Genomic DNA, 21,379 nt, shown 5'->3' with positions numbered 1-21,379 from the left:
CAAGAGCCTAGTCTTTAAGGTCCATTTCATCAATAGTTGCGCGGGGGGAACCCCAGTCAACGAATGCGGACGAGATCTGTATGCCAGCAGCAATCGCGACAGGCGGCTCTGCAGCGTGGGACCTTGGATTTTAAGCATGCCTTGTTTAATGATTTGCACTGCTCACTCCGCCTGGCCATTGGAGGCCGGCTTGAACGGTGCCGTCTTAACGTGATTTATGCCCTGGTCAACTATAAAATCTTGGAATTCTGCGCTGGTGAAGCACGGACCATTATCACTGACCAATATGTCAGGAATTCCGTGCATTGCAAACATGGTTCTAAGGCTCTCCACAGTGGTGGAGGTGGTGCTCGAGTTTAAAATAGTGCATTCGATCCACTTTGAAAATGCATCGACGACTACAAGGAACATTTTGCCCATGAATGGGCCCGCATAGTCTACGTGCACCTGCGACCACGGTTTGGTGGGCCAGGGCCTGGGGCTCAGGGGGGCCTCCATGGGGGCATTGCTGAGTTGGGCACAAATGGTGCACTGTCGGACGCAGAGCTCCAAGTCCGCGTCAATGCCAGGCCACCAGACGTGAGATCTGGCTATGGCCTTCATGAGAACGATCCCCGGGTGATCGCGGTGGAGCTGCCGGACAAACGCCTCTCTGCCTCGCAAAGGCATGACTACTCGGCTGCCCCACATCAGGCACTCTGCCTGTAGTGATAGTTCATGCATGCGCCTATGGAAAGGTTTGATCTCCTCGGGGCAGGCATCTTTTTGACACCGTACACGCACGCGAGCGCCTCCTTCTCAACCATACCGTACCCGCGCTCCACCCGCAAAAGTGACCTGGAGGCATAAGCAATGGGTTGTAATTTACCTGCACCATTGACATGCTGTAAAACGCACCCGACCCCGTAAGCTGATGCATCACATGTAAGAACTAGCTTTTTACCTGGGTCAAAAAAGTCAAAACACTGTTGGAACATCGAAGGCTGCGTGCCTTATTGAAGGCACGTTCTTGGGCGTCCCCCCAAAACCAATCGCACCCCTTTCTGAGCAGCACATGGAGAGGCTCCAGCAGCGTGCTCAAGTTCTGCATAAAGTTCCCAAAGTAATTGAGTAGCCCAAGAAATGTGTGCAGTTCCAAGGCATTCCGGGGCCTGGGTGCCAGACGAATTGCTTCGGTTTTGGATTCTGTTGGGCGGATTCCATCAGCGGCAATTCAACCTCGGGCGCGAGAAACAGACACTTGGATTTCTTAACTCTTAGGCCTACCCGATCCAATCGCTTTAGTACTTCCTCCAAATTGCGGAGATGAGAGTCGGTGTCCCTGCCCATGATGAGTATGTCATCTTGAAACACAACCGTCCCCGGGATGGACTTGAGCAGACTCTCCATGTTGCGCTGGAATATAGCAGCTGCCGACCTGATGCCGAATGGGCATCGATTGTACATGAAAAGGCCTCGATGTGTGTTGATGGTGGTGAGTAGCTTAGACTCGTCGGTCAATTCTTGCGTCATATACGCAGATGTGAGATCTAGTTTCGAGAAAAGTTTTCCTCCAGCCAATTTGGAAAATAGGTCCTCCGCTCTGGGCAGCGGGTATTGGCCCTGTAGGGAGACTCTGTTTATGGTAGATTTGTAATCCCCACAGATTCGTACGGATCCATCAGGCTTCATGACGGGGACGATGGGACTTGCCCAGTCACTAAATTCCACGGGTGAGATACTGCCTTCCTGCAGAAGCTGGTCCAGTTCATGTTCAATCTTTTCCCTCATCACATAAGGCACAGCTCTAGCCTTGTGATGGACCGGTCTAGCATCCTGTGTGATGTAGATTTTAACTTTAGCCCCTTTGTGTCTGAAAGAGATGTTCAAATCGCTTTAGAATTGTTGAGCAGGAGGTCCGTTCCTCTGATTACATGGCATGAACATCATCCCATTTCCAATTTAGTTTTGCCAGCCAGCTTCTCCCCAACAGTGCTGGGAGATCTCCAGGGACAATCCACAGGGGAAGTCGGTTCACCGTCCCTTTGTGTGTGACTGAGAGCATGGCGCTGCCAAGGACTGGGATGATTTCTTTGGTATAGGTCCTTAGTTTGATGTCGACCCTTGTGAGTTTTGGTCTGTTGCTTTTGTGCGGCCACAGCTGTTCAAATTTTTGGACACTCATGAGAGATTGATTCGCTCCCGTGTCCAGTTCCATGTTGACGGGTATTCCATTGAGTAGGACCCTCATCATTATTGGAGGCGTCTTGTTGTAAGAACAGTGGACATTGATCGTATTGACCCGCTGCATCTCGGTGTCCCGGGCACTGTCCCCACCGTCTTCTGGTCCGCTTTCCGACCCTTCCGATTTATATACCAGCCAAGCTGCTGTTTTTCTGCACATGCGGGCCAGATGCCCTGTATAGTTGCAGTTTCTGAAAATGGTATGCTGAAATCGACACCCCCTTGATGAGTGCTTTCGCCCACATCTCCAGCACAGACCGCTTCCATTGTTTCCGAAGGATGAGCTGCATCTGGCTGATCTCGCTTGAGCTTCTCTCAGTTTGTAGTTGATTGTTTGCATTGTGGGTTGATGAGGTGTGAACGGCCATTCATGTGGCCCTTGATGGCTTCTGGCGCCACTGCCTGCTGTTGAAGGCCTGCTCTCCTGATTTGTCTGTGTGTGGGGGTAGCGGCTCATTTCATGCTGTGAACCCCTTGTTCCGATGTTTTGTTAGTTGTCATATCCGCAGAATAGATCAACCTTGTTTCTTCTTCTCCTGCCAAGAATGTCTGTGCGACCAGTGTTGCTGCCTCTAGGGTCAAGTTCTTGGTCTCTATGAGCTTTCGGAATATGCCTGCGTGGCTTATTCCTTCAATAAAAAAGTCTCTCAGTACTTCTCTCCTTAGTTCATCGGAGAACTCACATAAACTAGCCAGCCTCTGAAGTTCCGCCACAAAGTCGAGTATGCTCTGGCCCACACACCGTCTGTAGTTGTAGAACCTGTGTCTGGCCATGTGTAGGCTGCTTGCTGGCTTCAGGTGGTGTCTCACCAGTGTGCTCAACTCTTCAAACGACTTGCTTGCTGGTTTCTCGGGTGCCAGCAGGTCCTTCAATAAGGCGTTTGTTCTGGTCAAGAGATGGGCTCTTCTCTTATCTGCCTTATCGTCGCCTAACCAGTCTTTGGTTACAAAGCTTTGCTGGAGCCTTTCTATAAAGTCCTCCCAATTATCTCCAGCATTGTATTTCTCATCTGAGCCGTTGGTAGCCATTCTGTGGATTCTGTGATCCCGTAACTCGTCGCCACTGTAAAGTCCTGATCCTGCAGTACAAACTTACACGAGGCACATCTTGAAGTCAAGGTCACTCAGGACCTGTACCTTTATTTCCAGCTCTGGAATGCCTCAGTTGCCTGAGACCTGCCTTTATATACCTGTGTGGGACAGGTGTGCAGTGTCTCCTGCAAGTACACCCCTGGTGGTAAGGTATGCTTGTGTTTACAGGTCGTATCTAGTTACAGTCATGTATAGCATGGTAAGATACAGTTATATACAGTGGTGTGAGATACATGACAGGCCCTGTCTTTTCTCTCCACCCTCACGTTTGGGCCTCCCTCCGGCGACGTTTTGGTCCTCCCTCCAGCGACGTTTCGGGCCTCTCTCCAGCGACGTTTTGGTCCTCTCTCTGGCGACGTTTCGGGCCTCTCTCTGGCGACGTTTCGGGCCTCTCTCTGGCGACGTTTCGGGCCTCCCTCTGGCGACGTTTCGGGCCTCCCTCTGGCGACGTTTCGGGCCTCTCTCTGGCGACGTTTCGGGCCTCCCTCTGGCGACGTTTCGGGCCTCTCTCTGGCGACGTTTCGGGCCTCCCTCTGGCGACGTTTCGGGCCTCCCTCTGGCGACGTTTCGGGCCTCTCTCTGGCGACGTTTCGGGCCTCCCTCTGGCGACGTTTCGGGCCTCTCTCTGGCGACGTTTCGGGCCTCCCTCTGGCGACGTTTCGGGCCTTTCTCCAGCGACGTTTCGGGCCTCTCTCTGGCGACGTTTTGGTCCTCCCTCCAGCGACGTTTCGGGCCTCTCTCTGGCGACGTTTCAGGCCTCTCTCTGGCGACGTTTTGGTCCTCCCTCCAGCGACGTTTCGGGCCTCTCTCTGGCGACGTTTCAGGCCTCCCTCTGGCGACGTTTCGGGCCTCTCTCTGGCGACGTTTCGGGCCTCTCTCCAGCGACGTTTCGGGCCTCTCTCTGGCGACGTTTCGGGCCTCTCTCTGGCGACGTTTCGGGCCTCTCTCTGGCGACGTTTCGGGCCTCTCTCCAGCGACGTTTCGGGCCTCTCTCTGGCGACGTTTCGGGCCTCTCTCCAGCGACGTTTCAGGCCTCTCTCCAGCGACGTTTCGGGCCTCTCTCCAGCGACGTTTCGGGCCTCTCTCCGGCGACGTTTCAGGCCTCTCTCCAGCGATGTTTCGGGCCTCTCTCTGGCGACGTTTCAGGCCTCTCTCCAGCGACGTTTCGGGCCTCCCTCCAGCGACGTTTCGGGCCTCTCTCCAGCGACGTTTCGGGCCTCCCTCCAGCGACGTTTCGGGCCTCTCTCCGGCGACGTTTCGGGCCTCTCTCCGGCGACGTTTCGGGCCTCTCTCCGGCGACGTTTCAGGCCTCCCTCCAGCGACGTTTCAGGCCTCTCTCCAGCGACGTTTCGGGCCTCCCTCCAGCGACGTTTCGGGCCTCTCTCCAGCGACGTTTCGGGCCTCTCTCCAGCGACGTTTCGGGCCTCCCTCCAGCGACGTTTCGGGCCTCTCTCCAGCGACGTTTCGGGCCTCCCTCCAGCGACGTTTCGGGCCTCTCTCCAGCGACGTTTCAGGCCTCTCTCCAGCGACGTTTCAGGCCTCCCTCTGGCGACGTTTCAGGCCTCTCTCCAGCGACGTTTCAGGCCTCTCTCCAGCGACGTTTCAGGCCTCTCTCCAGCGACGTTTCGGGCCTCCCTCCGGCGACACTCTGGCCTCCCTCCGGCGACACTCTGGCCTCCCTCCGGCGACACTCTGGCCTCCCTCCGGCCGCTGGTCCCACACAGCTGCGGAGCCCCTGTCGAGCACGTGGTGAGTGCAATGGCAGTGGCCACTCTGACCTCTCCTCCTTCCACGAAGTGGATCTCTGACCATCCCAATGCCTGCTTGCAGCCAGGAGCTAACACCTGGAAGAGGGAAGCATTACCTCAAATTTAAAATGGGGAACAGGGAAATGGCAGAGACTTTGAACAAATATTTTGTATCGCCCTTCACGGTAGAAGACACTAAAAACATGCCAATAGTGGATAATCAAAGGGCTATAGGGAGTGAGGAACTTAAAACAATCACTATCACTAAAAAAAAAGTACTCAGTAAAGAAATGGGACTAAAGCTGGACAAAGCCCCCTGATTACACAAAGAATCTGCAAATGGATATAGACAGGCTAAGTGAGTGGGCAAACATTTGGCAGATGGAATATAATGTATAAAAAAGCAAATTATTATTTAAATGGAGAGAGATTAGAAAATGCTGCAGTACAGAGTGACCTAGGGATCCTTCTGCATGAAACACAAAAAGTATGTATGCAGGTACAGCAAGTAATCTGGAAGGCAAATGGAATGTTGACCTTTATTGCAAGGGGTTAGAGTATAAAAGCAGAGAAGTCCTACTAAAACTGTACAGGATATTGGTGAGGCCACACCTGGAGTACTGCGTACAGTTTTGGTCGTCTTATTTAAGGAGGGATGTACTTGCATTAGAGGCAGTTCAGAGAAGGTTCACTAGGTTGATTCCTGAGATGAGGGGATTGACTAATGAAGAAAATTTGAGTAGGTTGAGCCTACATTCACTGGAGTTTAGAAGAATGAGAGGGGATCTTGGGGATCTTATTGAAACATATAAGATACTGAGGGGGCTCGACAAGGAAGGTGCAGAGAAGATGTTTTCAATCGTGGGGGAATCTAGCACTAGGGGATATAGTTTAAGAATAAGGGGTCACCCATTTAGAACTGAAATGAGGGAGAATTTCTTCTCTTAGAGGATCATAAATCTGTTGAATACTCTGCCCCAGAGAGCTGTGGAGACTGGGTCATTGAATATATTTAAGGTGGGGATAGACAGATTTTTGAAAGATACGGGAGTGAAGGGTTATGGGGAGGATGCAGGGAAGTGGAGCTGAGTCCATAGTCAGATCTGCTATGATCTTATAGAATGGTGGATCAGGCTCGAGGGGCCGAATGGCCTACTCCTGCTCCAATGCCTCCAACCCCATGAGCTTTTATCTTTGCAGTAACCTTTTATGTGGTACCTTATCAAATGCCTTCTGGAAATCCAAATACACCACATCCACTGGAGACCAAAACTGTACGCAGTACTCTAGGTGTGGTCTCACCAATACCCTGTATAGTTGCAATAGTACTTCCCTGCTTTTATACTCCATCCCCTTGCAATAAAGGCCAGCATTCCATTTGCCTTCCTGATTACTTGCTGTACCTTCATACTAACTTTTTGTGTTTCATGCACAAAGACCCCCAGGTCCCTCTGTACTGCAGCATCTTGTAATCTCTCTCTATAATAATTTGCTTTTTTATTTTTTCCTACCAAAGTGGATAACCTCATACTTTCCCACATTATACTCCATCTGTCAAATGTTTGTCCATTTACTTAGCCTGTCTATATCCGTTTGCAAATTCTTTGAGTCCTCCTCGCAACTTGCTTTCCTACCCATCTTTGTATAATCAGCAAACGTGGTTACATTACACTCGGTCCCTTCATCTAAGTCATTAATATAGATTGTAAATAGTTGAGGCCCCAGCATCGATCCTTGTGGCACCCCACTAATTACCGTTTGCCAACCAGAAAATGACCCATTTATCCCGACTCTCTGTTTTCTGTTAGTTAGCCAGTCCGTTATCCATGCTAATATATTACCCTCAAACACGTGAGCTTTTATCTTGTGCAGTAACCTTTTATGTGGTACCTTATCAAATGCCTTCTGGAAATCCAAATACACCACATCCATCGGTTCCACTTTATCCACCCTGCTTGCTACATCCTGAAAGAACTCCAGCAAATTTGTCAAACGTGATTTCCCTTTCATAAAACCATGCTGACTCTGCTTGATTATATTATGCTTTTCCAAATGTCCTGCTACTGCTTCCTTAATAATGGACTCCAGCATTTTACCAACGACAGATGTTAGGCTACCTGGTCTATAGTTTCCTGCTTTCTGTCTGCCTCCTTTTTTAAATAAGCTTGTTACATTTGCACTTTTCCAATCTGCTGGGACCTCTCCAGAATCTAGGGAACTTTGGTAGATTACAACCAATGCATTCACTATCTCTGCAGCCACTTTTTTTAAGACCCTAGGATGCAAGCCATCGGGTCCAGGGGACTTGTCCACCTTTAGTCCCATTATTTTACTGAGCACTTGTTCTTTAGTGATAGTGATTGTTTTAAGTTCCTCCCTTCCTATAGCCCCTTGATTATCCATTATTGAGAAGTTTTTAGTGTCTTCTGCCGTGAAGACCGATACAAAATATTTGTTCAAAGTCTCTGCCATTTCCCTATTCCCTATTATTAAGTCCCCAGTTTCATCCTCTAAGGGAACCAATGTTTACTTAGCTGCTTTCTTTCTTTTTATATAGGTGGAGAAGCTCTTATATTTCTTGCTAGTTTACTCTCATAGTCTATCTTTCTTTATTATATTTTTAGTCATCGTTTGCTAGTTTTTAAAAATGTGCAAATCCTCTGGCCTCCCACTAATCTTGGACACTTTGTATGCCATTTTATTCAGTTTGATACCACCCTTTAGTTCCTTAGTTAGCCACGGATGGTATTCCCTTCTCTTAAAGTCTTTCCTTCTCACTGGAATATATATATTTGAAGACCAGGACCTCAAACCAGCACCAAGCTCATGGTCTACAGAGCAGTGGTGAAACCCACCCTCCTATTTGGCTCAGAGACATGAACTATGTACAGCACTGGAGAAGTACCACCAAAGTGGCCTTCACAAGATCCTGCAAATCCACCTACAGGATAGGCACACCAATGTCAGTGTCCTCACTCAGGTGAACATCCCCAGCATCGAAGTACTGACCACACTCGATCAACTCCGCTGGACGGGCCACATCATCCACATGCCTAACACAAGATTCCCAAAACAAGTGCTCTACTCGGAGCTCCAACATGGCAAGCGAGCCCCAAGTGGGCAGAGGAAACTCTTCAAGGACACCCACAAAGCCGCCTTGAAAATTGTAACAACCCTACCAACACCTGGAATCCCTGGCCCAAGACCATCCAAAGTGGAGGAAAAGCATCCGCGCAAGCGCTGAACACCTTGAGTCACTTCGCCGAGAGCAAGCTGAAGCCAAGCATTGACAGCGGAAGGAGCGCACGACAACCGAAGCACCCCATTTACCCGTTCCTTCAACCACCATCTGCCCTACCTGTGACGGAGACGGTAGGTCCCGTATCGGACTCTTCAGTCACCTGAGAACTCATTTTTAGTGTGGAAGCAAGTCATCCTCGACCCCGAAGGACTGCCTATGATGACGATGATATTTTTGTTGAAAGTTATGAAATATCTCCTTAAATGTCTGCCACTGCTTATCAACCATCTTACACTTTAATCTATTTTCCAGTCCACGTTAGCCAACTCTGCCTTCATACCTTTTTAATAGCCTTTATTTAAGATCAGGATACTGGTTCAATCAGTTTAATCTCCTTCAATCAGCGGGTGGTGACATAGTTCAGAGTTCTAGATGTTTCACCATCTGTATTTATTAAAGAGTAGGCTTTGTGTATGCAATACTTCAATCTAAAAATAAGATGTTTCACTAAAGACTACTTACTGACATCAACAAAATCTAACTATTCGAGCCTGTGTGGCTTCCTGAAGGTAGAGTGGATGGGAGACTTGTATTGTAACATTAGAAGCCACATTCGTTACCCAGGGGAAGCGATTCAATGAAAACTGTAAAATCAGACTATAATGTCTTAAGATTGAAATCCTTTTTGTACTAACTAGTGGAACTGATGCGTTGTCACATACACATCATTCCCAAAGACAGCTGTGGACTATTCTATTGTATCCAGTTTGACGCTTAGTAATTAAGAAGATTATAGCTGCCACTTCACATTGCAAATATTAAAATGTTTTCCTTTGTACACCCAAGACAAGGTTGGCTTCTGTACCAGTATCCAATTATTGTGATCATTGCATTGCAAAAACTTACCACGCTGTGCGTCTAGAAAATTGGAAAACAAATGCAAATTTATAGATTGTTGCCCCTTCCAGCCTATCTGATGCAGACTTCAGCATAGTGTGAGAGCAGGATAGCAGCACAGGAGATCAGGTTGCTGTATTACTCCAGGAGCTCTGATTAAGTTGCATTACTATTAGATAACTCGGCTGATGTTGATTTTTCACTTTGCTAATGTAGAATGGCACATGCACAGCTTTATCAGAGGTTCTGAAATTTACTGAACTAAGGCAAGTGGAAGGCAACCCCAGGACTCAAACCTGTAACATGATCAAGAGTGCAATCTGTAACCATCTGATGTACATTTTACAGCACTGTGTTGCAAACAGACACGTCAAAATTCAATCAGGCATCAGATGATAATAGGCAACTTGATAGATAGCCTTGCATCTATCTTGATCTAGACAAACCTTTTCTTTCTTTTTTTACAGGATTCTTATGGTCTTTACTCCGGAGAAAATGCAATAAACATAGTCACAACTCAATCTGAGACCAATTTTGTTAATCCACTCTTTGATGAGCACGATTTTGGCAAAAAAGATTGTTAAAAAATTGTGTTGTTGCTGTGTTCATTTTTAATATTCTGAAAACCAAGTTAACTTGCAAGATATAATTTCCCTCTTCACAGACCAATCGCATGGTGAGAGTTTGCTTGTTTACCACAATTGTAGAAAATTATTTATTTCAGTTTCAAACTTCTCTCAATGAAAGTTGTCTCGGGTAGCAATGGGACATTGAGTGGTATATAAACTTAAATGCTTTCCAATGTGTTTTTAATATGTGATAACATACGTTTTCACCTTTCAACCTGCAGACATTAATTCAGCTGAGCAGATGAACCTAGCTGCCTGTTAGGAAGCCTGTCTGTTCATTGCCAAGAAAAACTTGTGAATCCACAGGATGTTGTTTCCTTTCTGCCTGATGCTAAATACTCTCTCCCAGTCTTACTCACTAATGCGCTTAACTGGATTTTAGACTGAATTAAGGAAAAATAATTAGAGAGTGAAAGAAAACCTCAAGGGACAGATGATGGCAACAAAGGTAGATCAATGGGGAGAAAATAAACTGAGTAATATACTAAACTGAAAAGGTAAAAAATGAAAGAACAGCAAAAGAGATGAAATAATTTTTTGATGGGCAACTGACAGAAACTGGGTTAATGCTTAATTTATCCTACAATCGCTATGGTGAATACTCCTAGTTTGAACCTGGATTATCAGGAGTAACTGCCAGCTTCCTGGGGTTAATTCTTGTGCTAATTCAGACTCAGTCCATATTCAGCTTCTGGTATGATTAAATTGACAGCCTAACACATAGACTGACTTCTCCTTTCCACAAAGAAGGGCAGGGGATTAGCATCAGACATTTATAACTATTGCATAACTGTTATTATCTTGATCCAGGCCAATTCTGAGGTAAAGAAATGAGGGGTTTACTTTGAACCATAAACAGACAACTTAGCTTTGCCTCAATTACATTTGATTTTTTGGTGTAAATTTGATCAAATGTAGACAACGACATGGCATCTAGAAAATTGAAACAGGTAAGTAGATAGGAGATCATAAACAGATACTAGTACTCAGACACGGACTAAAGGACAGAGAAAGATCTACACAGATAGACAGGTGACTATCTTATGATGTCTGTTCTTTCTATTGTTCCTTTTACATATATTGTAAACACATTTTATGTTGGACTAATGTTTTTAGGCAATAATTAAAATTAAATCATATTTTAATGGCTATGAGAAATAAATTTAAAAAAAAACAAGTTCATGATCCTGTTTACAAACACCATTGACAGAAAAATGTAAACCCATAGATTGTCATTGTGCAGTTAAAAATTTGAATTGTTGTCTTTCACCATGCTTCATTTAAAAAGGACAACAATCTCCTCCCTATCCTCATTCTATCAGACACAGCGATAAAGAAAATTAAATAAGCCTTAATGTTCATTGGCTAGTGGCTGCTGCATTAAACACCAGTAAAACACAGTTGATTCTACTGAAGTGATCCAGAGAGTATCAAGTGAATGCTATCCTGTTTAAATACTTTTCAACATCCATCATTTGCTTTAAAGCAAAATGCTCAACAAATATTTTGAACAAATTGTTCCTGTTTTGAAATGTTAAATAGTTTCACCAGCAGGGGGAGTAGTGCACCACAGTAACCATAAACCGCAGACAATATCCCTGGATTTTTTTTACAGGCCTTGAATTATGGAAATAATGACATATCTGGTAAGGATGATGTGATTGGTCAGCTTGTGCTTTGTAATTCTACTGTGAAACTTGGCAAAGAATTTTAGAATGTACAAAAATGTTTCTGTTTGAGACAAAATTCTTTCTCGGGTTTTATAGCACAGCTAGCACAATATATAGGGGAATTAAAAAATATCTACAGAGTTGAAAATTAATGAGATGATGTTTGTAGATAGGTTTAAACGCCTCAGGATGGGCAAGACAACTGTTGCTCCATATTGCTGATTAGACATTGGAGAGATTATCCAGTATCAACAGATCCTCAATTACCAGTTTAGCCTGAGAACTACACATCTCAGCTCCTCTGACTATGGCTTTCAGTATTAAATCATTTTTAAATGTTAATACAGCAGGCTGCATTCCCCCCCCCCCCCCCCCACACCCCCCCAAAAAAACCTTACTTATCCTTATACCTGCTACACACAATATAACATTTTTAAAAAGGTTCAATACAGCTCACGAACAGATCCTGGAATTTCTAGAGGTTCTCTGACAGCACCTCTGCAAAATTGGCTTAATCTGCTGCTTACACCATTTCTCCAGGGTTTCCACTGATTTCCCATCAAAGTTACTGCGGGAGATCAGGAGAACCCTGCGGAAATTCTCTCCACTGTCTGATACCAACCTACTTGATCCACAGACCAGTGCAATCTCCCGCTGGCTTTGTAACATCCATATCTTTTTGTTGTACTGCATCAAAGGCATAAATTCATAGTTTTCACTACATAGAATGCACAGAGAAATCTTTCCCCACCCATCCTCCATGCTCAAGTTGTGTCTCTGTTATGATGGTTACCGTGCATATATTTTATTTCAGATCTGAGCATCTCTCTGAAATTTCCAATGGTTTATGCAATTGTTTGAAAATAATTTTTTAGGTTTTTAATTAAGTGTATTGGCATTTTAATGCAAAATAAAGACTTTTGTGTGTGATGCAATGGAGCAAAGGATATGCAAATTACAAGGCCAGAGGGAGGTTAAACTGAAACAAAATAAAGATAATGATGGAAACACACAGCAGATAAGTCTGTATGTAGATAGAAAAGAGAAATTAACATTTTAGGTAGGACTTGCTTCAGAACTGAAATCTGGAAAATAAGCGAGCATTTTACAGAACCAGAAAAAAGGAGAAAAAACCCCAAAAGCCATATTAACTGCTCCAATCGAAGAGAGAAAGTTAATGGGTTGAAAGACCTGTAATCTGTTTAAAAGAAAAGCAGAAATTTGTTAACTGATATAAAAAAATTTCAGTGAATGGAAAAACATTTCAAAACAAAAGAAGGTGCAAAAACTAAGATGATGAGAGGCCCATTCAGGGAAAAGGGGTATGGAAATGTCAGGAAATGGAATAGTTAATATTCTGGACATTTATTTTCTCCAAGTATTCATAAGCAGTGATAAACTAATTAGAACTAGTGATTTTGATCTAAATGAGATGGAAATACTAGACAGGCTAAATAGGCTCTAAACAAATACATTCACAGGAATAAAGGGCATTTATGTCAGAGTACTAAAAGAAACAGGAGACAAGATTTGTGAAACATGTTATTGGAGAGTCGTGGGCACTCTGGAGATACCAATAGATTGGAAACAGGCTAGCATGGTAATATTTAATTTAATGACAAAGCAGATGCAGAGAGCTATAGATCAATTTGTCTAACTTCTATACCATGTGACATAATTGAAACAATTATAAAGGGTAAACTTGAGGATTATCGGTACAATAATAATTCAGTAAACAACAGCCAGCACAGATTCAGAAGGAGAACATCCTGTTTGACCAAACTCCTTAATTCTTTTGCGGAAATGACATTCCAGGTGAATGGTGGAAACCCCCATGGTGTAGAAAAGCTAGACCTCCTAATCACATTTAACCAAGATATGCACAAAAAACTCAAAGCAATGGGGATTCAGGGTAATCCTTGGGAATGGATGACGAATTTCCTGAAGGGCAAAAAACAGTAGAGACTAGTTCTGTTTTGTAGGGTAGGTGGCAGGGGGGTGGAGTGGAGGGGGGGGGGGGAGGGGCAGGTGGGGTGAGGGGTTGAATGGTGAATTAATGTAGTGCTGCCAGCGATTATTAGTGGGACCACTACATTTTCTAATTGATATCAATGACTTGGATTCAGATATATAATGTAAATTGGTGAAATTTGAAGAAGATGCCCAACTAGGACGGGCAACTGATACTGAAGAGACAACTTAGAAAGAATAAAATCAGTTGGACAAAATATGTCCCAGATAAAATTTAATTTAAAGTACTGCACATAGGAAAAGCAAGTTGACAAATGTACCCCACGAATGGTGCTTGAAACAAGGCAATGGAGAGGTGACCTTGTAGCAATGGATTGGTTGGGCCAAATGGCCTGTTTCTGTGCATTTGTATATCTTATGCAAATGTACAAGATAGTAAATGTTATGTATGTTAACTGGGTTTTACCTGCCACCGGAGGGCGCGACTGTCAGAGTCCTAATGGTCACTGGCAGACACGTGCAAGCTGTGTATATAATGTTGGCAGCCATGTTGAATCCTCACTTTGAGAATAAATAAACTGGAGTAAGGGCATGCCTGAACTAGCTCACCGTACTTAGCCTCGTGGAGTTATTCGATACTTAACAGTAAACAATGTGGAAATTCAGAAAATGACCAAGTAAATTATGAGAGGTAAGTTCAAAGGCAGGTTCAAAGTAGCAAATTTATGGCTGATAGCAGTATGTTCTTCACGTGTATATGCACACACATGCACAATCAAAATATGGAATGGATTTCAGGGTAGGGTAATGGAGTCGAAAATGTTGAAGTTACTTAAACACTTGGATACCAAAATTGGAGAGACATTAGACTCTCTTTGGATGGATGAACTAAGGTGGTCATATGGGCTTTCCCGTCCATAGTTATATTGTGATCTTGTGGTAAATAGGTTTACTATTTCACTATACATAGTCATACATGTGAACTGTCAACATTTTTAAGCCAATGCATGAGACACAGCCATTATGTAAAATCTACAATCAGAGAGGTGATAGATACTTGCCAAATGTGAGTGTTTGGACTGCTGTTTTAGGCAAAGTGGGGGGAATAGTGGCAGGAACCATCAACTCACTTTGGGGCTACTTCTCTGAGACTGGTGAATAGTATTTTGTTTGAGGCATGCATGCCATCAGTGTTCTAGAGTGCAGCTGTGGTTTCCATTCACAGGGAGGATCCCAGTGAGCTCAAAAACTACCAAGGAACCTTGCTGATATCAATGTGGCTGACATCAATGGTTCTTTGGTTATTATAACACACATGCCAATGCTTTTGAGGTTAGTAGCATTAGAAAGGACCAGGCTGGCATTTGTTCTCATGAGGCATTTGTAGAGCTGGTTGCAGATTTATATGATATCACAGAGCATTGTAAGGCTCATGGAAATGGAACTTAGACGGTGCTCATTGATTTTCAAAAGGATTTTGATGTAGTGCTTCATTTGACCTTCATAAGGAAGCCAGAAGCTACGGGAATATGTGGCAGTTTTTATTTGGGATATGTATTCCTGCTCCAATTTCCATGTGAGGGTAGATGAAAGATTTGCAGAACCCATCTCTCTTCCCCTCTCTCTCAAAATTATCTCTCAATGTTATCAAATCTTTAAAAGACAGCTTTGGAGAGTCTGTTCTGAGTTTTTTAGTATTGCAGTGGTTCTTTTCACAGATGATATGTTGTTGGACTCATCTAGGGATCAATTATACTCCTCACCATGCCCCCTATAACTGCTCTGTATCTTCTGACTTTCTGTCAATTTCAGATGATGTTTTCACAATATAAAGCGTTATTACACTATATAATTTATTGCTCATTCTTCAAAGCACATTCTAATGTTTCAAAACAGCAACATTTTACTAGAAGTTGAATTAACTGTAGAGAAATAATTTCAAATATAAAATGTACAGATATACCACATTATTGATTACAACAATCTCAGTTAGGAATAGCAGTTGCAAAACAAAGGTTTAAGCACAGACAATGTCGTGCTCATATTTATCCATTTTGAAATACAAGGAAACTTTTTAGCCCAATCCCATGAAGTCTCCGGATTGGCTTGCATAATTGGCCCTTGTCACTTAATGTGTTACTGACTGTTGATGGTGCGACATGAACACATTGAGCATATTACTGACTACACACGATAACAAAACAGATTGGTTTTTATGCACGTTATCCATATTTTTTGCCATGATATTTAGGAGAATGTATTTAAACAGTACAGATAATAAAAAACCAAGTACATAACAGTGTTACAACACTTGCATTTTTATAGAGCATTTAACGTAGCAAAATGTCCCCAAGCACTTTACAGGAGCGCATTCAAACAAAATTTGACACTGATCCACATAAGGCGATATTAGGACAGTCAACAAGGTAGGTTTTAAGTAGTGTCTTAAAGAAGGAGAAAGAAGGCGAGGCGGAGAGGTTTAGGAAAGCTGAAAACATGGACACCAATGGAGTGAGCTGGAGGAGGTTACAGAGATAGGGAGAGTGAGGGCATGGAGGGACTTGAAAACAAGGCTGAGAACTTTAAAATTGAGGCGTTACCAGACCAGGAGCCAATGTCACAGGGGTTATGGGTAAACAGGATACGGGCAGTGGTGTTACAGCGTATATCTAACACAGCCGTCTTGGTTAATCCTTGCCACTGGACCAAGACTTAGCTCTGTCAAGCTCGTGTGATGGCTGGGGTGCAACGGCCACCACACGTTAAAAAAAACTCCATGCACAGGTGTCTTCCACCCTTCAGGATATTCCTGCTTTTACCTGCTGTATCAACCTGTTAATGTTCTGTCAGGCTGGGGATGAGGGAAGTTCTAGCCATGGAACCCCATCCCTACTCATGCCAGTGTTCTTGCTTAAAGTAGACAGAGGCTCCTCCCAAAACAAAACCCTTGGAAAAAGATAGGCAAGGGCAGGAATCACTGTGGGCTAAACTTTCCTTTCATTTTCGGTGGGTTCTTGCCGATTTCCTCGGCAGTATAGTTGTTTTTCCGCTCGGCGAAAGTTTCCCCTTGTGTTTTTCAATGTTATCGTCCAAATCTGCAAACGCCCGCTGAGACCAAATCACCGACGTGCACCGCCGAGAAAATCGTCAGGGCCTAAGTTTTGTCTCAACGGAAGCCCGTCCAAATCGCCGAGGGAACTGTCCTGTGAAAGCTGCTTGAACAGGGTGGTAGGTGAGTATTCTGCAAAGAAAGGTAAGTTAAAGGTTCTATATATTTTTTTAACATTTTAAACAGCGATTAGGTGTAAAAGTGTTTTGGGAATGTTTTTTAATTTTTATTGTGACATTTTTTTTTTAAAGATTTCCCCCTCCCTAGGCCCAAACGCAGCTTCGGGCTAAATTTTTTACAAACCGCCTGTTTTACTTAGTTTCCCCTTAACCTCCAAGAATAATGGTGCAAGAACCATTTTCTCACCGGGCGATTAGTTTTAACTTAAGTGAAAATTTTCGCCAGCGTTACTTACCAAACTTTAGCAGTTTTTCTGGGCGGGCAATCGGGCGTTAAGGAGCTCTTGGGAAAGTCTAGCCCTATATCACAATTTCCAACCCTTCTTTCCTGCAGAGGAGCACTAGAAGGGCTGCGGATTTTTGGCCCTGTTATGTTTATGCCTGCAGGAGAAAATCGGACATTTGTGAAAGTTACTGAAAGTGAAGCCTACTGCAGAGAGGTTGAACATGGCTGTAACTGTCGAGATTATTCAGATAAACATCCAACTGGAAACAGTGCTGTGGGGCAGAAGGTCGAAGATGATACTTATTAAGGAACTGACTGTCCTGTGGAAGGTTGGAGCTGGAAGCAGTTTTGAAAGTAAAGTTCCAAAGTATGTAGAACCAAAGGATTACATGGAAGATGAGGGCCGCTGTTGTGAAATGGTACCGATTGTGGCGAGTCTAACCCTTGCTTAGACTTTTAAAAATTGTTGACTTCATGAGTGACATCAAAAGACCTTGATTAAGAAGGCAGGACATGCTGCAGAAATGGGATGTAGAATCATAGAAATTACTGCACAGGAGGTGGCCCATTGTGGTTGTGTCAGTGTGAATGTTTCAACTGGAGTTATCTCCTCTATATCTCATTTACCTGTCCTTTCCCTGTATCCTATAGTGTCATGTGAGTGGAGTTGGCATCACTTCAACATAAGAAAGTACGAATGTAAACTTCCTGAATGAAATAGCTGTTGGAGCCCCATCATTTTGGGAAGCACTGGGCTCAATGTGATGAATGGGATCCAACTGATGATCATGAGGCTTCTTTCTATCACTAGGAAATGTGAAGGATAACTCAGTTGTGACAATTTACGCAGATCACACCAGTGAATGTATTGTCAGCCACATACCACTTCAAACAAGACTGTCATCAATGATATTGTTCCACAGGAAGTGAAAAAGCTCAGCACAGAACACTAGATGGAGCCAGTACACTGTTTTTTTTTAATATATTTTAAAATGCAGAACAACCTATTCACCCCAATATCATTCAGTAGTGTATGGTCCCGTACACCATTGCTACCCAAGGTGTATCCTGTAGCCACACACTTAATATGTATAATGTGTCAGACATTGCAGTTGGTAGCACTCTTGCCTCGAAGTCAGAAGGTTGTGGATGCAAAAGATCCCATGGCACTGTTCGAAGAGCAGGGGAGTTCTCCCTCATTGTCATGGCCAATATTCATCCCTCAACCAAAATCATTAAAACAGATTATCTGGTCGTCATCTCATTGCTGTTGGGAACTTGCTGTGCCCAAATTGGCTGCCACGTTTCCTCCATTACATGTTAGGGGACGGTAGCATAGTGGTAATGTTACTAGACTAGTAATTCAGAGTCCTGGCCTAATGATCTGGAGATAAGAGTTCAAATCCCTTCATGGCAGCTGGGAAATTTAAATTCAATTAAATAAATCTGAAATAAAAGACTCGTATCGGTAATGGTGACCATGAAACTACCGGATTGTTGTAAAAACCCATCTGGTTCACAAATGTCCTTTAGAGAAAGAAATCTGTATCCTTACCCGGTCTGGCCTATGTGATTCCAGACCCATAGGAATGTGGTTGACTTTTAACTGCTCCCTGAAATGACCTCAAGGGGTGGCCAATAAATGCTGGTCTTGCCAGTGACTCCCACATCCTGTGAACAAATTTATAAAAATTAAAAAGTGACTTCACTTCATTGGCTGTAAAACACTTTGAGATGTCCTGAGATTGTGAAAGGCACTATATAAATACAAGTATTTCTTTTAGTATCTATTTACAGGAATTGTTGCACTTTCCTGACTCTCCATTCCTACCTTGGTGAACATGGAGCCGCTTCCTGTCAGTCAAAACTGGTGAAATTAATATACTGCCTTCATTTTCTATCATGTTTATTCTGATTTGTTAAAATCAAAAACATTTTACTTATCAATATCCAGCAGCTATAAAATAATTCATTTATATTTCCATGGTTTCTGCCCTAAAGTTTATTTCAATGATTTAAACATTAAAAAAAAGAAAATCTGCCTTTTCACTACAGCAATATCATTGATGCCAGGTTCAGATGCCAGTGATCTCTGTTATTTGTTGGTCAGCTGAATAGCTAGAGTGCTACATTATGAGAGGATTGTCTCCGAGGGAGAAACAGATGTTTGTGCCAGCTAATTACAGAGCCACATTGACAGTAGCAGTGGAGACATCTGTAGCTCACACCATCCGCCCCACTCCTGTCTCAAGCAGGTCGAGCTGGAAAACGCCTCTTGTGGGAAATACTGAGAGAGTAGTGAAGATAAATGTAAAGAATCACCACCTATAGTGACACCACGTGTCTGCAGCGGCGGCAGCGGGGGGGGGGGGGGGGGGGGTTGATTGGTGCAAAAGTTAAATAACAGCCCTGACTTGAACATGCAATTGTAATCCTGCCCCCTCCCCCACCCCGTCTATAAAGACCATCTGGTGACTTCTTTCAAGAAAATTCCAATATTAGAACTGCTGCTCAACAATCAAGAGCTTACATAAAAGTGCAGTTAACTGAGCATTTCATTTTCTGACTTTTGGTTTAAACTAAAGTATGCAAAGCAGAAATCAACAATGAATTCAGATGAAATCATCCAGGAAAGTCTGGAAGGCTTCCTGACAAGGGAGACAAATTAATGTCCAGTTAAAGCTGTAATATTTTAGGTTAATGAATATATTTCTGTGCTAATGCTGACTCAGTTCCCTCACAATGGCCGGAAGTTTCCCATTGCCAAGCATGTGGGTTTGGGGGTGGGTCGGCAGTTTAAAGCGCGGAAATTGACAGTGCGTCGGGAACACGTCGACTTCTGCTTTTAACTCGGGCACATTTCGAGGCGCGGCACATACCCGCGCAGGAGAGATGGGTGACCACATTGAGGTAACTGCTTGTTAAGAAACCCTTGGTGACTTTTTAACATCAGGTTTTGGCTTTAACTTGTGGATCCTCAGGAACATTGCCTGTGAAAGGGAGACGGAGCTCAGTGGCCATTGTGCGAATCCATCAAGTGGCAGCTGGAAAAACACAAATACTCACACATTACACCGGCTTCCTTGCCTAAGGGAAAGGCTCTTGCTGACACCACTTTATGTGGCGATTTAGCTGGCAAGAATTTGCAGATCATTTCTGCAACATCGGTAGCCACTCTCACAACATTACTAGTCACTATCAGAACATTTAGGGATTGTGCCTCTGATCTCCACTTTACCTGCCGTCTATTAGATCAGCATGGGTGCGCTTATGCTAGCTCACCTTGCACCTCCGAATTGGACCAAAATGAGCACCAACACCAGTTACAACAACCACAACCAGAACAGCAGCAACACCACCAGCAGCCTACTCCACGTCGACCTGATGCGCCACAAGAGAGAGGGGGTCAGCACAGGACTGCACTGCGTCGGAGGCGATAACCCCAACACAGAGTATACAGGCAGAGGATGAGCTGCCTGGACATGACTGAAAGCAGTGCTTCAGGAGGATCAGGCTTTCGCGCCAGGTTGTGGTAGACATTTGTAGCTTGCTGGAACAAGACCTGCTGCTTAGAGGATGTGGTGGACACGCCTTCCCAGTGACTGTCAAAGTCACCACTGCTCAACTTCTTTGCCACAGGCTTCTTCTAGGGATCTGCAGCAGACATTTGCCGGATCTTGCAGTTGACCGCCCACAGGTGCATCACCCAGGTGATTGATACCTTGTTTCACAAATCACTCAATGATGTAAACTTCGCCACTGATGAAGCCAGTGTGACTTTACGGCTCTGGCTGACTTCCCACAGGGCAGGACATCATCGACTACACACGTGGCCATCAACGCACCCCCACATCACCAAGAAGTCTTTGTGAACCACAAAGGCTTCCACTCCTTTATGTGCAGCTCATCTGCAACTGTAAAAAGATCATCATGCATGTGTGTGCCAAATGCCCTGGCAGCTGACATGACTCTTTTTTGCTGCGCCAGTCCACCCTCCATTTCTTCGCACCTACAACCAGACTTACCACTGACTGCCTGAAGACAAGGGCTATCCACTGAAGACATGGCTGAAGACACCCTTGAGGAGGCCAAGAAATGAAGCCGAGGAGCATTATAATGACAGCCACATGTCCACCAGATGTGTCATAGGGCAAGCAATTGGTGTGATGAAAATGTGCTTCAGGTGCTTGACAGATCTGGAGGAGCCCTTCAGTACACACCAGCCAGGGTCTCCAGAATCATCGTCATATGCTGAATGCTGCACAACATAGCACAGCAGTGAGGATTGGAGCTGCAGGAGGAGCAAGGCGCAGAGCGCACAGCCTTTGCAGAGGAGGAGGAAGATGGGGTACAGATAAAACATGGAGGAGGAGGTAGAGGTGGAAGAGGAGGAG

At 44.4% G+C, this 21,379-nt stretch overlaps 1 protein-coding gene and 1 long non-coding RNA gene across 2 annotated transcripts in view; one reads left to right on the top strand and one right to left on the bottom strand.

Moving 5' to 3' along the window:
* The window catches only part of amn (amnion associated transmembrane protein), a 60,201-nt gene extending 50,416 nt beyond the window's left edge, over positions 1-9,785 (top strand). Inside the window, exon 12 of the mRNA XM_070877922.1 lies at positions 9,669-9,785. Within this exon, the coding sequence (XP_070734023.1) occupies positions 9,669-9,785 (117 nt within the window). The remainder of the gene's footprint in view (positions 1-9,668) is intronic.
* Positions 9,786-17,056: 7,271 nt separating this feature from the next.
* Positions 17,057-18,888, bottom strand: LOC139262343 (uncharacterized). The gene is made up of 3 exons (XR_011592951.1): positions 18,817-18,888; positions 18,541-18,656; positions 17,057-17,140 (listed from the first exon to the last, which is right to left on the bottom strand). It is a non-coding gene; the product is annotated as an uncharacterized lncRNA (long non-coding RNA).
* Between the last annotated feature and the right edge of the window lie 2,491 nt (positions 18,889-21,379).

The sequence above is a fragment of the Pristiophorus japonicus genome, chromosome 4 (assembly GCF_044704955.1).
Source record: "Pristiophorus japonicus isolate sPriJap1 chromosome 4, sPriJap1.hap1, whole genome shotgun sequence".
Lineage (NCBI taxonomy): Eukaryota > Metazoa > Chordata > Chondrichthyes > Pristiophoridae > Pristiophorus > Pristiophorus japonicus.
Note: the sequence above shows the minus strand (reverse complement) of the source record. Positions and strands in the feature narration are given on the sequence as shown.